At 31.9% G+C, this 15722-nt stretch overlaps 3 protein-coding genes across 3 annotated transcripts; 2 read left to right on the top strand and 1 right to left on the bottom strand.

The window, feature by feature from the left end:
• The first annotated feature begins 735 nt into the window (after window positions 1-735).
• LOC132752713 (uncharacterized) lies at window positions 736-3436 on the top strand. The gene is made up of 4 exons (XM_060743076.1): window positions 736-946; window positions 1953-2173; window positions 2606-2635; window positions 2937-3436. The coding sequence occupies exons 1-4, from the start codon at window positions 803-805 to the stop codon at window positions 2995-2997; spliced, it is 456 nt and encodes a 151-aa protein (XP_060599059.1). The 5' UTR covers window positions 736-802; the 3' UTR covers window positions 2998-3436.
• A 1092-nt stretch (window positions 3437-4528) lies between these two features.
• On the bottom strand, window positions 4529-7611 carry LOC132752712 (CDGSH iron-sulfur domain-containing protein 2 homolog B-like). Its single transcript, XM_060743075.1, has 3 exons — window positions 7471-7611; window positions 5695-5900; window positions 4529-5009 (listed from the first exon to the last, which is right to left on the bottom strand). Exons 1-3 carry the CDS (start codon window positions 7481-7483, stop codon window positions 4923-4925), a joined length of 306 nt encoding a protein of 101 aa, XP_060599058.1. The 5' UTR covers window positions 7484-7611; the 3' UTR covers window positions 4529-4922.
• A 3496-nt stretch (window positions 7612-11107) lies between these two features.
• LOC132752710 (substance-K receptor-like) lies at window positions 11108-13174 on the top strand. The gene is made up of 2 exons (XM_060743074.1): window positions 11108-11247; window positions 12690-13174. The coding sequence occupies exons 1-2, from the start codon at window positions 11110-11112 to the stop codon at window positions 13116-13118; spliced, it is 567 nt and encodes a 188-aa protein (XP_060599057.1). The 5' UTR covers window positions 11108-11109; the 3' UTR covers window positions 13119-13174.
• Window positions 13175-15722: the final 2548 nt, after the last annotated feature.

Raw genomic sequence — 15722 nt, 5'->3', positions numbered from 1 at the left:
AATAAAAACATTTGTTCGTTTTAGGCGCGAACAAGAAACCTTTTTCGTCATAGGTGGTCTCAATATTTTGCATATTTTACTGGGGAGAGAAAGGTTTGACATTTTACTAGTTTACTAGTTTTCCAGAAAGGGTCACTTCTCAAAATTTTGCTGATTTCAACAAATTTTGCTTAGTGATTTTCACTAGAAATGTAAGTTGATAAATGTAAGGATGTTGCACATACGAGACAAATTATGCTTGATCCGCGTCAGCCGAACAAATTAGTATGACTGACAACTAATATAAATTTCTATCTAACAAACTATTTGTATGTAGACGTCATGGATGGATGATAGCTAACTCTGGATTAACTGCCCAAGTTACTACATTATCGCAGAATAGCAGACAAGGAACCAGACTAATGCTACTTCCGCTCATCAAATTCAATCAAGATCCGTTTTGATTTCTGCCCTGTCTGTCGATCTTCAGTTGGTTTTTTAAATATCATTAAATATGGGATATTGAATGAGTGTAAGTTTTAAACTGAATTTTATTGAACGAGTTGATTAAAAATATATTATGCGAGCCTCTGCGCAAATGACTCACGTCAAAATACATATGTACGGTCGTGCAATACCACTTTTTACACAGTCGCAAAAGATGTATACGTTAAACTTAAAAGGGTATCCTATAAACTTATTTCCAATATTATGAATGATAATGTCAGAAACATTCCTTCGATTTCTTTCAGATTCCGACTTAAATGCAGAGATTTCATATACATGGACGCAGATAACCGCTGGCTCCGGATCTTTCTTTCATATGAATTCGAATGGTAGGGTACTTCTTATGACGTATCCAGCAATATCTATGACGTACGGCGATATATTTACGTTTACCATAACAGCGACGGACCACGGAACGCCACCGCTGTCAAGTACAACAACACTGGATATAATTTATAAGGTTCATAGAAATGAGCCGCGTCACGACAAAATCAACATAATGGGTTTGCGACCAGCATGGATCCAGACTAGCCTGCGCTAGCCTGCGCATCCGCGCAGTCTGATCAGGATCCATGTCGTTCGCTTACAAACTCTATATATAACAAGTAGAGAAACTGATAGCGAGCGAATGGATCCTGATCAGACTGCACGGATGCACAGGCTGGTCTGGATCCATGCTGTTCGCAAACCCATTATGTTGGTTTTGTCGTTACGCGGCTCAAATTTGATATCTTCTAGTATATCATCGTGTCTTTAGGTCAATTCTCGTCACCAGCCCCGTTTTGTATTGAACTTTTTATGGAATGTTCTTAATATATTCCACGCATGCGTAATCCATTTTATTTGAATAAATTCAGCAGATAAAAGGCTAAAAAAGTAGTATTCAATAAGTCAATAAATTCGTTATTTTATCATCTTAAGAAACAATACTTCTTCTATTTACTTTATTCGCCATATTTTGACCTAGTCAATTGCTTGTCTTCATCAGTTCAACATAAACCGGCAATACAAAATAACCTATGTGAAATGTAGCGCCCGATTTCTGTTTTACTATATTATTAAGTAAAATAAAAGCCAATTTATCATATGACGATTTTTTTCATTTATCAAAAGCTTTTTTTTAAGTCTGGTGTTCTGTTATAGTTTCCAAACGTAACTCATTATACTATTTCTTGGACCGTATCATTTTTTTCTGTTGTAATACTTAGCAATTGGTAGAGTTATAGTGATTTACTATATTGTATTGAAGTCCAACATAATACTTTGTTTACATTTTGCGTCTTTTACAGCAGTCAGCGCACAGCAGTCAGCGCTTAATTGTTTGTATAGAAATAAGCATCTAAAATGTTCCAAAACCATTTTTAATCGTTATAAAACTAATATTTGCCCTTTCAAAAAAAGAAAATATTTATTCCTTTCTTGGGCATAATGTGCCTTTATCAAATCAGTCTTTACATATTATAAAGGAGACCAACAATACAGCCAGCGTTACGACAATAGCTGTCACCACCACCACCACAACAACAACAACAACGGAAACCACGCCCACAACAACCTCGTTCTGGGATGAACCGGTTAACATAATGGTAGTGGTTCTATCTGCTGTAATTGGAATTCTTCTAGCTGCCCTAGCGTTATACTTGTGTACGAAAAAATTCAAAACATTTAAGAAATGGAAAAACGGACGGTAAGCTGTTTCACAGATAAACTTAAATTTTATTATAAAAAGGAAAGTTATATAATATCATACCACAAGTTCACTATCATGATAAAAAGACTGAATTTACTACCAAAGAAAGCGTGAATTTTGAATAAAATATACGTAGATGTATACTGCACTGCAAATAATGTTGTCGTTCCCAAGATTTTTTGCGAAGCCATCCAAGAACAACAAAATATTATGCTAAATGTTCATCCTGAAAGTAACTTCCATTCGTTAATTTGAGTTTTCCTCTAATTTAAATATTGTAAAATATATTCATCAACATTTTTTTCTCAAGCGATTCAATTCTATTTGCCTTTTAATAATGTTGCTCATAACTTTTGCCGCGTTTTGTCTGGGAAAGGCGTTACAATATATATTTAAAACAGTTATATAAATATATGACTTATTTTGCAGGGCAAAGGTTACCAAGCGGAAAGTACAACCGTAAGTTGTTTTATAAATGATATGCATATATAAACAGTTCAGATTGTATACATATGTATATAAAACAGGAACAGCAATAAATATGGTCTATTTCAACCTCAAAATGACACATTATGGTATTAAATATTTGACAAAAGAACAGGTTGAAAAAGTCAGAATTATTAGTGGAAACGCAGGGCATAATGGAGTATATTGACACAGATATTACAATATTGATTACGGTACGCTATATTTAAGTGTTATATATGTAAGCACATTCTTTCACACAGGTTTGCTCATCATTCTCGTTATTTCTTTCCAGAAAACCAGATCAAGACAAAACAACATTCGATTTTTGGAACCAGAACCAAATGGAACTGTGATCTGTTCCAAGACCCTGACAACCGAGACTTTACACAAATATGAAAATGTTCTGTTGTTTTATTTGTATTGTAATATATAATATTGTATTTGAATAATATAGTATTCTCTATAAGAAATTCAATTCAAATATCGGCGAAAACACATTTGTGCTAACCTTGGTGATAGGTCTTGTTTCTAAAACCTCATTTTGTATGCTTAAATTCAGTTTCTTCAGTAAAAAAGAAATGAAATTAACAATACCTTTTTGTTGAAAATGTACACGTCACTAGACATTGTATTATGTAAGAGGCTACCTAAGAGGAGCAGTGACCTAGTAATTAAGTTATCTGCCTCTAAACCCAGAGACCGTTGGTTCGAGTACTACTTGGGTCACGACCATCATGTTTCCTCATTATTTTGAAACCAGTACTTGTATAGACTCGATAAGTTTGGCAGTCGAGCTAAAGACAGAATGATGAAACTAACCCAGAAATCGCGGGTTCGAGTCCTATTTGGTTTTCTCAAATGACAGGATGACTTTAAGTGACTTTAAGTTCAAGGAAGCGGACTGTAGAGTTGGGATGAGTTGATTGTTCCTTGTGTCATTGAACACGTGTGTTCAGATTGAGTAGACTTTTATCTAAAAATACGTGAAAGGAAAGACTACTCTGAAAGATGGAATGACCAAGTCTTCTAGAGTTATTTCCCTTTTGCAGTTTTTCATAATTATGATTTCTAACAATTTGGACACAGTTTTAATTAAACAGCAAGTTAAATAAATACATAGAGTTTAAATACCCCGATTTGAAAGCTGAATTTAATAAAAACATTAATTTCAATTGAATGCTTAATTAATTTGAAGGAAAACCTAAATTTAAATTGTAGTTGGCATCCGGATTTATTTTTTAAAGCAGTACGCCTCCAGATTCATGAAAATTTTGAAAATGTATTTGAATGTGTTATATTGTGAAGTAACCAAAAGGAAGCAATTAACAAATTATCAATGGCACTTACAAACTACGTACATTACCCAAAACTGGTCAAAATATGCATAAAAAGCCGTTACTGCGTTAGTAACGCATTAGAAATGTAGATGTAATTACTGAAAAATCAGTCATTAATCGCACATAATATATGTAAAAATAACTTGAATCTTGAAACTTTTTACTTTTCCTTACATCTTAGTACTTTTTTCTCAAGTTTGATTTTATTGAAATATTTTGACTCATCTGGAGGCATGTAGCTTTAAAAATGGTAAGTAAATCAGTCCTTATTTGAAGAGTAGGTTAATAGAAATCGTAATTTGAAGGGTACGCTAAATACATTGTAGATATCGGTATATAAGGGTATGCAGTACAATAAATAATTAGGTGATGGGTCAAATATTAGCTGTATTTGAAATATAAGTATGGCAGGGAGGTGGGGGAAGGGACTTAAATGTAATACATGTAAATAGACATTTTTCAACAACCTTACCCACCGACCCTTTCATTACCCCAGACATCAAACACGTTAGGTTCGTGTCCAGTACTAAATCCAAAAACACACAAATTTCTTAAAAAGTTTACAAATTTTATTTCGCAACATCGACGTATGCATAGCTTACAAAAATGGTCCACTTAAACATTTAAAAAACCTCTCAAAATCTTTGAGAGTTTGAGAGGCTAATCATAGGACTTTTACTTAATTAATATAAAATACTACATTTCTACAAAATAACTAGGTTCCACGAAGCAAAACAATTTATCTTCAATTGGTCAGTATATCTGGCTAAAGATCCACAAAACATCACAATTTATTTTCAATATAACTGACTTTTACAGGTACACGTGTTTCTTGTTTTCTATTCTATAAACTTCAACACAAAGTGTAAGTACAATATAGAGTATTGGATTGTTCACACATCATTAATTTCAACAACACATATTCCGCTAGAGTAAGAATCCTATTCTTTCCTCGTCATCACAAGGGGTCCAACATTGTCACAGTTCTCGGCATTGTGCTTGTTGTGCGTGCCATCGCATAATGGAAACTGTTTTTAAAAAAGCCAACAAGAAATAAAGTGAAACTACATTTACATAGTCTTGTAACAGAAAATATTATAAGTCTTAAGAGTTTTGTTCTACCGTGATACATATTTTAATAATAGACACAGCGCTAAGATTATAATGTTCAGTGGTAAAGCACACGCCTCTGGACTGATAGGTGCCCGGTTCGAGCCTTGACAAGGACAAGGCTTATTTCGTTGAGCACGAGACTCACTCTATATCCCTTACTTCACCTAAATGTAATTAAATATATGTGAGTCCGGTGGAATGCCATGACGTCATAATGCCGTCTACTATAAATGGAATAAAAGACTTAAAGTACATGTATATCTAGAACGGTTGCCCAAATGAGTAAAAATAACGACAATTATGCGATGAGCAAATCACCTGCAGGAAGTTTGCCTGAAATCTTTACTTTCATTTCTATTTTCGCATCGGACACATACTTTTAAACTTTAACACAAATGATTTCTTAATGCCAAACTAGGATGCGAAATAATATATATCGTATAAACGCTGATTATATAACAACATGGTCAGAAGATGACTCATTAAATAGAAATAAAATATCTATGTCATAGTTCATGTTCAAGACATGGTAAAGCACGTCATAATACAGTAACTGCACTTATCAACTATGAAAATGTGGATATAATTAATGTGTCATACCTTATTTGATTTCCAGCATCTGCAGTAAGCTGTTTTGTCACCCACATCTTCTATATCAACCATAGTTACAATTTTGTCTTTATCTTTATCCGATACTACTTTTTTGTTGATACGATTACCTCCTTGCCTTTTATACGCTGAGTAAGCGATATAGGACACACATCCTAACAGGCCAACGTAGGGTAGAACCTGCAGCCAGTCTTGTTCTGCAAAATAGTAAAGATATCATGTTAATCTAAACTCATCGTCTGTTGTTATACAACTCTTAGATGTTACGAAGCACTTCATTCACACCTCGTTGATATTACGCTTTCACCGGCGGCATCACGCTCCTAAATGTACGTTAAAGTCTTTGTGTACTGCATTAAGAAACCGTGCAATTTTTCAACACGCTAGTTATGGGTTTAAGAACATATAAAGATACACTCATATCAAGCTTTTTTTTCCGAGATGTTTTATAGTTTTAATCCAATTTAAATCATTCGCATGTCTTCATGGACTAACCACATCGTTGGATACCAACGATTGATTAACATGTAACATTTTATGTAATATGTCAACGGTTCGGCCGTGAGTATCCGGCTAAGGGCCCAACCAGTGACTGTATCATAATTATGTAAAAACATGGGAATTGCCACAGTTGGACTCGGTCCTATCATCCATGATTTGAGCGGTTGACTCTAAAAGTACTATGCTAGTAGATCTACTTCCTCTGAAGTGTTTAAAAAATTTATTATGAACGAAAATAAAATTTCCAATTTTAGAAACTGTCCAATAAACAGGAACAATTAAAAATGATTTGAAGTAAATAAATTCAGGAAGATTGATTCTGACGCTGTATTTTCCTAATTGCTCTATGAAATTAGCCTAGACCAAGTATAATTTACTTTTAAATATCATTACTTTATTATATACATGTATCTTGTTGGATTGTTAACTTATTATTATTATTGAAATTGGGAAGAAAGTAAGTTATTAAGATAAGAAGTAGGCTAGGGCCTTATATTGGCTCATTTTGATAGGGTGATATGCCTAAATAGACTTTTCTTATTATTCATTTTTTATATAAAATTTGATTTAGCCCCCCTTTAGCTACGCCCATGCCATGGGTTGTTAATTTGTAAAATATAATCATAATATAGTTAATACCTATCTCAGAAAATGGTTGAACTATCAATGCACCGACATGTTGAAAATAGATCTACCACATTTTAATGTTACAAGATTTAATATTTTGTTTAAACATGAAGATCTAGATGTTCTACTTTCACTTTCGATTTAGTACTTCCGATTGCTATATATTATTTTCCACTTTATGTATCCGTTCTTTTCATCAAATTCATAATTTGAAGACCACTAAGTGTGTTTGTTTCAGCTCTTTAAAATTTTAAACTTTTCAATCGACATGAGCGCGTACTGTAGTCGAGATTTCATAAGCATGCTAAACATAGTTTGACCTTGAAACAAAGATGATTTCCTGGCCATGTGGTTTGTAGGTATTTTCGTTAATTTTACGTTCCGCAACATAAATATTAACAAACTCCTATTTTCAAACAAATTAAAAACTATGTGGATATGCAGTACACATCAACACATGTTGTACATATAAGACGTGTAATGAGAAAGATATGTGTACAATATACACAACTCGCAAGTAGACCTACAATTCACATTAATAATTACGATACACAGTAATATTATAATTTCTGTTGTGCAAGTTAATGTTGGCATTCAAGCAATAAAAGGTTAAATACAGATCAACAAATTTAAACTTACTTGAGTTCAGCATTTTTCCAGCGGTATGTCTTCCTATGTTTATATAATGTCGCAGTTTTATCTTCTATATAATCGATACTATGATCCGTGACGCAGCATATACACTGGCGGATTAATGAGGGGTACACAAAAGTATACATCCCCCAATTTTATATAATTTGAAAACTAAGAGAATATGAAATTCTATCAAGTAAATTTTACTTTTGTATAAAATCGGTTTACATATGAACGTAGAATAAACATAAGGTGCAAAGGAAGAAAATATGCCTAAGTTCCCGCACATTTTTGAAATATAGATGTATACTGCAGTAGGGGGCCTATGCGCGCTTCACCACGGAAGGTATTCTATTACGTATGCAATTTTGTTGCACAAAGAGTCTCAAAAACGCTTTTTATTACAAGCGTAAAGAATAAAGATACAAATCTTTTAGCTACTTTTTACAAATAGATCTGTTAAATGTTATGATGCGTGATCTCGAAAAACAACCATTTGATTAATTAGATTACCATTGTTAGCGTGCTGGCACTCATAATTATCCTCCGCCGGTCTCCGTCCGTCCGTCCTTTCGTCCGACATTTTTGTCCGGAGCATATCTCAAAAAGTAGTTGAGGTACCAACTTGAAACTTCATAGGTGGATATACCTTATTGAGGAGGAGTGCAGTGCAAAAGAATGATACCTCTACCCTGCAAAAGTTTTGAGTTATTGCCCTTTGTTATTTTTCAAAATAATTTTTGTAGATATCAACATGAAACTTCATAGGTGCATAGATCTCACTCAAGAGGTGATATGGGATAAGGGATAATGAAAAAGTTCGAAATTAATAATTAATTAATTAATTAATAATTAATTTTTAATTATGACTAAGTCAAACCGAGTCTGCATTTTTTTTGTAATTTTGTTCTTATTAATGCTTCCGAGGGATCACACTTTATCCAGTTTTTTCTTATCAGTGTTCCTAGGTATGTAAAAAAAACTTTCACACTACGATAATATGAAAAAGCATACAGTTTTAAGCTGTATGTCCCCAGACGGGTAAAATTATTGCAAGTAAATCGACGCTGAGAAAAATGTACTTAGATTTTCAGGAAAACAAGAATATTCAAAATTCAAGAAATTATCATATGTAAAAAAGCAAATATTGACAGTTTTTGCATTTTTGGCCTATTTTATTATTTCGATTCATTTTATTTATTTATTATTTTATTTATATTTGTTGGGGTAATTTTCGTAGATTTCTAGTTTTGTTGCAATGTGTAAACTAATTCTTTGTACACTTAACTCACTTCACAATATTTTGACGTGTTTAACGTAAATTGTGTGGATTAAGTGCCCCATGCCTGATTAAAGAACTAAATCATTTTATTTGTGTACACTATTAAAAAACCTCTCTTCAAACAAACAGACACATAAATATGAGATAGAGCTAGGCGCACGTGCGGCTTAAAGAGTTACACTTATTAGTCAACAAACTTGATTATTATTATAAAAGGAAATAAATAAAAAGAAAAAAAAATGTAACTTAAGAAAGATAATGTGTACGGGCTGATTATTTTTGGAGTCTTTTTAAAGACAGGAACTAGCTTGATTTGTGAGGCGTTATACTTATTTTACGCATCAGAACGCATTCATTAATATCTATATTACCCCTTTAATGATATTTAGCACCGATATATGGCTAATTTTCCCGCTGATTGGCACAATATAATTTTGTTTAATTTTGCTGATTATAAAGCCTGTTTTAATCATTATCCAGGGAGCTAATAATGCTGGCGAGTCGAGTGTTTGAACAGACACAATACGATCCGATTAACTTCATTACATTATTGACAAGAACATTAAGGTAATTAGATATGTGAAGAATAGAAAAAAGATAATAATTAAATAGTACCTGCTTGTTTAAGGACACTCACATCTTTTCGGCTAATTTCGATATATTTCGAACCTTATTAGATGTAATAAGTTAAGTAAAACAGATGCAGCTCTGCGACAAAAAAAAAAAAAAAAAAAAAAATCATGTATTCTAAAATACTTCAAATTTTTCGAACAGATGAAACCGACTGTTGTAGATTGCTTTGTAAACAAATAAACTGTTCTTATTAAAGCCTTTTCGTGATACAGTATTGCAGACGAGCGTAACATTATTTATCTTCTGCTCCAATCACTCCTTCTATAGAAGCAGGCAAATGTTGCTGCGGTAAGATTTGATTTTCTTTATCGGATTTCATATATTAACTCACGTAACAGTTTTGTTTTGGTATTCATGGAGTAAAAACGTATCATCGCATATCAACGGCTTCTTAATCATGTGTATATTGTTTGTGAGTGCTGTTTTTTACCAAAGGAATGATCCTTTCACTTTGCATGGATTTTTATTTAAATCAAAATAAGGACGATAATATTTATTTTTGGAAATTTACCCGCAAAGGTGTCTTACTGAACTATTGAGAAAAACTATCAAACACTTTAGTTTGAAACTAATAAAGATACATTAAGGATAGGATGAAAAAGAAAACTTCTCGGAAAGATGACGGCAGTACAACACATAGAACAATTACAATTTATGGCAAAAATGATTTTGTGACACATGCAAACAAAAAAGGATATAAAATAGTTCACAGTCAATCGAAATTTTATTTACATTATGATATTTTTCATGGACACTGTAAGACAAATTATAACATGAAATATATACTGATTACAGTTGAGTGGAATATAAAAACAACAATATAAAAAATAGCTGAACAATGATATAATGTTCGCACAAATGTTTTAGATACCTTATATCTTCTAACTGTTTAAAGATAAAATTCAATTTGAACAATCACTCAAGCATAAAACGTTTGCTTTCTTTAATACGATATTAGAGAAAAAAATGATATTCATCATCAATATCATTACTTATATATTTTATCACAAACTCAACAATACCTTTTATCGTTAGGATTTGGAATTATAATAAAAACATGCTTCTTTGAATAAAACATCTTACATAAATTATCAACATCACTTGATAATGCACAATGTAATGATCGGCTCACATGTGTGATAATAAAATGCAAGAGGGTCTAGAAAATGAACAGAACTCAACGAAGGCATCGAATGAGGCATTTCAGATATCCGAATATGTACAGGTCTTAATAATTGTCGTATTCTATAGTAAAATCAAGCTGTTGTGGGAAAATGGGAGTTGTTATTTAGTGTATGCTTATAAACGAATGCAACGGTGACGACTATTTTATTGTAAACCTTGGCGTTAGTGAATAAACTCCATGGCCGTGTTTTTGGTATTCCATTTACATTTATTGCCAATTTGATTCCTTAAATTTATTGGCCATTTGGTTGAGACAATGTGTCTATTGTGCTATACCATACAAGTTTGTTGCTGTGTTTCTAAGTTCCTACACCCTTGTTGCCATGAAGTATAGATAGATACATTGTGATTGTTCATCGCATTCAAAACCGAGAATCACACAAAAACAAAACTGCGTTAATACGATTATTGGAATTGGGTGATGTCGTTTTACTTATACCGTTACCGCTACGTTTTTGAAATCCGAGTGTTACCATTCTTAAAAAGTGGACTGATGTCTAGAAACTGGAAAATAATACTACACATATTTCGTACGGATGTCGTTAATGGTTTTGCATTACTTTGGACCATTGACCATTCTATTATTCTCATATTCTAAAATTGGATACAATATTTGGATAAAGAATATTCAAGGAACAGATAGAAATAAACGTAAACTTCAATTGGCAACTGCTAAGAAAAAAGTAAGTATGAAATCTGAAGCGGTGCTTTGTGCTTACAAACGTTAAAACCGTTAGAACTAGTGCGCAATATACTTGATTATATACAAAAGTCATTATTATTCAAATCATTTTAATTACACCATTCTATTTAGTGAGCTTGAATCACCTATTCAAAACCTCATAAAAATAACCTGCCTACGGTTAAAGAAAACGTTCATTTTGCTTTGACGCGCTTGCAGTATAAGGCAAACTTTTGTACGACGTATGACACAAATGACGTCTATTACATTCGTGTAGGTCCATTACTGAGTTTATTAAACACGTTGAATAAAATAATATTTTGCTCGCCAGAGTCTCGCATAATATAATTTTATTAACTCGTTTAATAAATTCAGTATTGAACCAATACTCATTCAATATCCTCTATTTATTACACTTCTATGCCTTGTTTTATGTGATTAATACTTGAAGTGAGGTTTTTACCAGCTTTGATTGATACCCCTTATAACAATTTCGATTTTTTTTTCATTTGCCTAAAATGAATTCCTCTATCTTCTTATTACATTACAGCTTCATTTCAGACTTAGTTCGAAGTGTTTCCCTCTCAACAACAGAAACCATACTTAATATAAGTAGATCATGATTTTAAACATACACCAATGTGTCCACATTAATTGATTACTTATTATAGCACATGTTGTTGCCAAGATTTCATCTGCTTGCTAGCCTAATATTCACTTAAGAATTTATTTGATTACATAATTAGCCGACCTTTGACGCTGACTTTGAAATATTATATTTAATTACTGTTGATTTACTTAGATTTAATAAATTTATTAATCTGTAACAGATAAACTAACAGATAAATTCTAAATGCATCAAATTGATTATTCTAATATATTCGAAATGATAAATGTTCATTGACAATATTGCCACCACAAATCACGAACGGTTAATATAAGGACTGTTTTCATGACTTTTGCTCTTAAGAACAACGCCCTAAAGAGCAATTACATATCTTATTTCTTGAAATCAAGTCATTATTTCTGAGTGGTCTATCCGATTTTGTCATATTATCACTGTAAATTAAGTACATAATGTTATTAATGATTGAAATTCCATTTTAAATCAATATATCTTATTTAATTCAGGTGAGCTTCTACAAACACTTAGACATAATGGATTCAGGAGATCTTTGCTGTTTCTATTTATGACATACCCAGATTTTTGTTTGTTTTATTTTGCGAATTGCTAACGATGCATTTAAAAGATTCGTTTGTTTTGTCGTGTCAACAGTCATAACTGATTCCATGTACAACGAACGTATATTGTGTAATAATAGTATATCGAAATATCTTCATAGATGTATTACATTTTTGTAGCAATTTTGTAATTTTTGCATATTTCTTGTACAGCTATTTGTAGATAAACTTGTCTGTAAAACAATATTGTTTTTGTTTCAGATGATAGAGATGATGGTGACAGTTGTGATATTCTACGCTTTATGTTGGTTACCACTTCATACCATAACCCTTGTTGGTGACCATAACCCAACCATCTACAACAACAAATATATTCCTATACTATGGTTGGGTTTTCATTGGCTTTCAATGAGTAACAGTTGCTACAACCCAATAATTTATCTTTGGATGAGTCCTAAATTTCGAGCTGGCTTACGGATGGCTCTGAACAGTTGTTGTCAAAAGAAGCAGACGACATTGTCGTCTGACGAGGAAATTTACAAAAAGATACAAATTATCTTCCCGCGCTTACGATATGAATTTCAAATGGAGGAAAATGTGAATAATAAGAGAAGTACACGACAGAAAATAAAGGATTTGAAGTCAGGGGAATACATTTTTCCGGAAAGTAGCATACACAGTGACACGTGATCGAATTTTATAATAGAGGTACATCAAAAGGAAAAGTATGTTGTTCATACTTTTTTTATAAAAATGTCGAAAAGCCTTACAAAATGAAATTTGAAGCTTTATGGTGCTTGTACAATTGTTTAATAATTAATGACTGGCATTTGAAAAGTAAATGGTTCATAAAAACAAGTTCAGGCGAATGGAATATAATTTAAAACAGATGCCGTATATACAAAACATGCCTGAACATACTTCAATTTTGATTGATGAATTATGTATTGTTTATGCGGTATATATAATAATTAAAAGTTTAATGAAAGGTCTACGGAACAGTAACTAGGTCTCAATTCTTATACGTATCTTTATATTTACATGATTCATTTTACTAAAATACTGTTTTGATTTTGTATCGTATTTTTAATTCTTGTGAATGTGAGTGAAACGTATTATTGGTATTCACATTAAATACATATAGAAGTGATTTTAATGAAAAGGCTAGTTTGTTTAATCATTATAGGTCTGTATGATTTTAACACATGCAGCGTTTGTCAGAGTGCAACTTTCTATGTTTTGTGGAAAGCATGCCTGAAACAGTTTTGTTTTATGTCTTTGTTTATACTTTCCACCTTCTTGATATTTTTAGCAATTGTTATCAACTATTGCAATAAATTCTCATTACAATGATCATCCTCTAGAAACAAAAACAAATAATTCTTTCATTAAGTTAATTAATCAGAAAAAATAGTACAGGTCTATCAATCAGATAACTATGAGAAGATAACTGAGGATATGAATAATGTACAATAAAATGCATATAAATATCAATATGTGCTTTCGAGATTCTTTAAAAATATTTTAAAATAAGATTACGTGTAGTTTATTTATGGGTATGGCAATGGAAATATTTTGCACGCCGTTTATTTCTATTCGTCTATCCGTAATTGCTTACATAGACCTTAGTTTCTTTTTCAAGAGCATTTCTGATACAAACTGGTTGCTTCTCTTTTAAACATTTTAAAATAAATGTTTTTACGTACTTATTTTACACAGTGACGTCATATGTTCATTTTCCTTGATATATTGATCAATGTAATAATCATTAAACCGAAGTTGAAATTAGTTTTCAAGTGGTTTGCTTACTGAGTACGCGCTTAACACCATGTGTTTTAAACAATTCTGGTATAATATTTTTTTTGAAATACTCAAAAAAATCAAATGTGTGGTTGCGCAGAGAGAACTTCTATTAGATTTTACAATATGCACTTATTTCCTTGCTAGATAGTTTTTAAGCTGACATTTCTCCACACGGTCACTGTAAATAAGCAAATATAAGCAGACACAAATGATGTTATTTTGTAGTAGTCATATACAGCCTCTGAGTTGTAACAAACAGTTCGTCCAATATGCGCAATACTTGCCCTGTTTTGGACAGTGCAGTGTCCAATTTATTCCACATACGGAAATCGAGTCCATACAGCAATTACATAATTACAGTAAAATAAGTAAAATAAACAAGACTTGATCCTCTCGAAATATTAACATTTACTCGTATGTGTAGGTCCCGATATAGGCACTTAAGCATTTTAATCAAGAAAAAGTTGTCGGTACTTTTGGAACGATCTCTATTTGCTTTTAGTGAATATCCAGTGTTACAAATACGCAATCTGATCGGTAATGTATGCATATGTAAGCAGAAAGCTCTCAGTTGTAATATTTATTGATATGATTTAGAAATAATCAACTGAAGAGAATAATAAAGAAGTTCGTTACTGTCAATCAACTGTCTGGAATTTTTTATCATTGGTGTTATAAACAAAGACAGACTATAGAATTTTCTCAATGTTTCAGTAAAGGAATAATGGCACAACATGAATTATTGTGGATTGAGAAGTGTTGACGTGTTTTCATATTATAAGAAGAAATAAAGTCAACAAAATGTAAATGCATAGCTTAACTGAAAGGGATTCGCTGATTTCTAATTGTTACGCATATTGTAGGAAATGATCAGTAATGATATTCAAAGACGTAATACAGACAACAGAACATAGTTTTTTCATTCCTGAACATGTACATAAAAACTTGAAAAATGCAAAGATATTGACGTGATACATGTAGCTAAGATAAAGTTTTAACAAATATTATTTGCAATCGATATGTTGAATGTTGTAATAGCTTATTGTTTCAGTCAGAAAAAAATATCTTAAAGATTGTCTTTTTTTATCTCTACTGATATACCAGAATCACTCGATGTTTTTTTTTTCATTATAAAACTAAAATTACAGTCTGCAGCAGTGGTGCTATTTGATACAATTAAATTTAACGATATGCGCAGCGTCTAAAAGTAATATTTGTCTAACAAAGGTTTTATAGTCTGTCATGTGACGTCTGGTGAAATTATGACAATGCTCAAATAAAAATGAATACGAATGACCACTATAACACATCTACCACGAATCCTAATTAATTTGTCTTTCGCACTTATCCAATAGAAATTCTCTTTCTGACGAAAAAAAATAACATTTGTAATACATCAGACAACATCATCCTAAATATATATTTTGTTACAGACTTGAAAACTCTTCACAAAAAAATTAATAACGCTTATATTATCGAGCATACCGCAGC

This window comes from Ruditapes philippinarum, unplaced genomic scaffold, assembly GCF_026571515.1.
Source record: "Ruditapes philippinarum isolate M1 unplaced genomic scaffold, ASM2657151v2 ctg170_1_1_1_1, whole genome shotgun sequence".
Classification (NCBI taxonomy): Eukaryota; Metazoa; Mollusca; class Bivalvia; order Venerida; family Veneridae; genus Ruditapes; species Ruditapes philippinarum.
The sequence above is the reverse complement of the archived record's forward strand: the minus strand, read 5'-3'. Positions and strand labels throughout refer to the sequence as shown.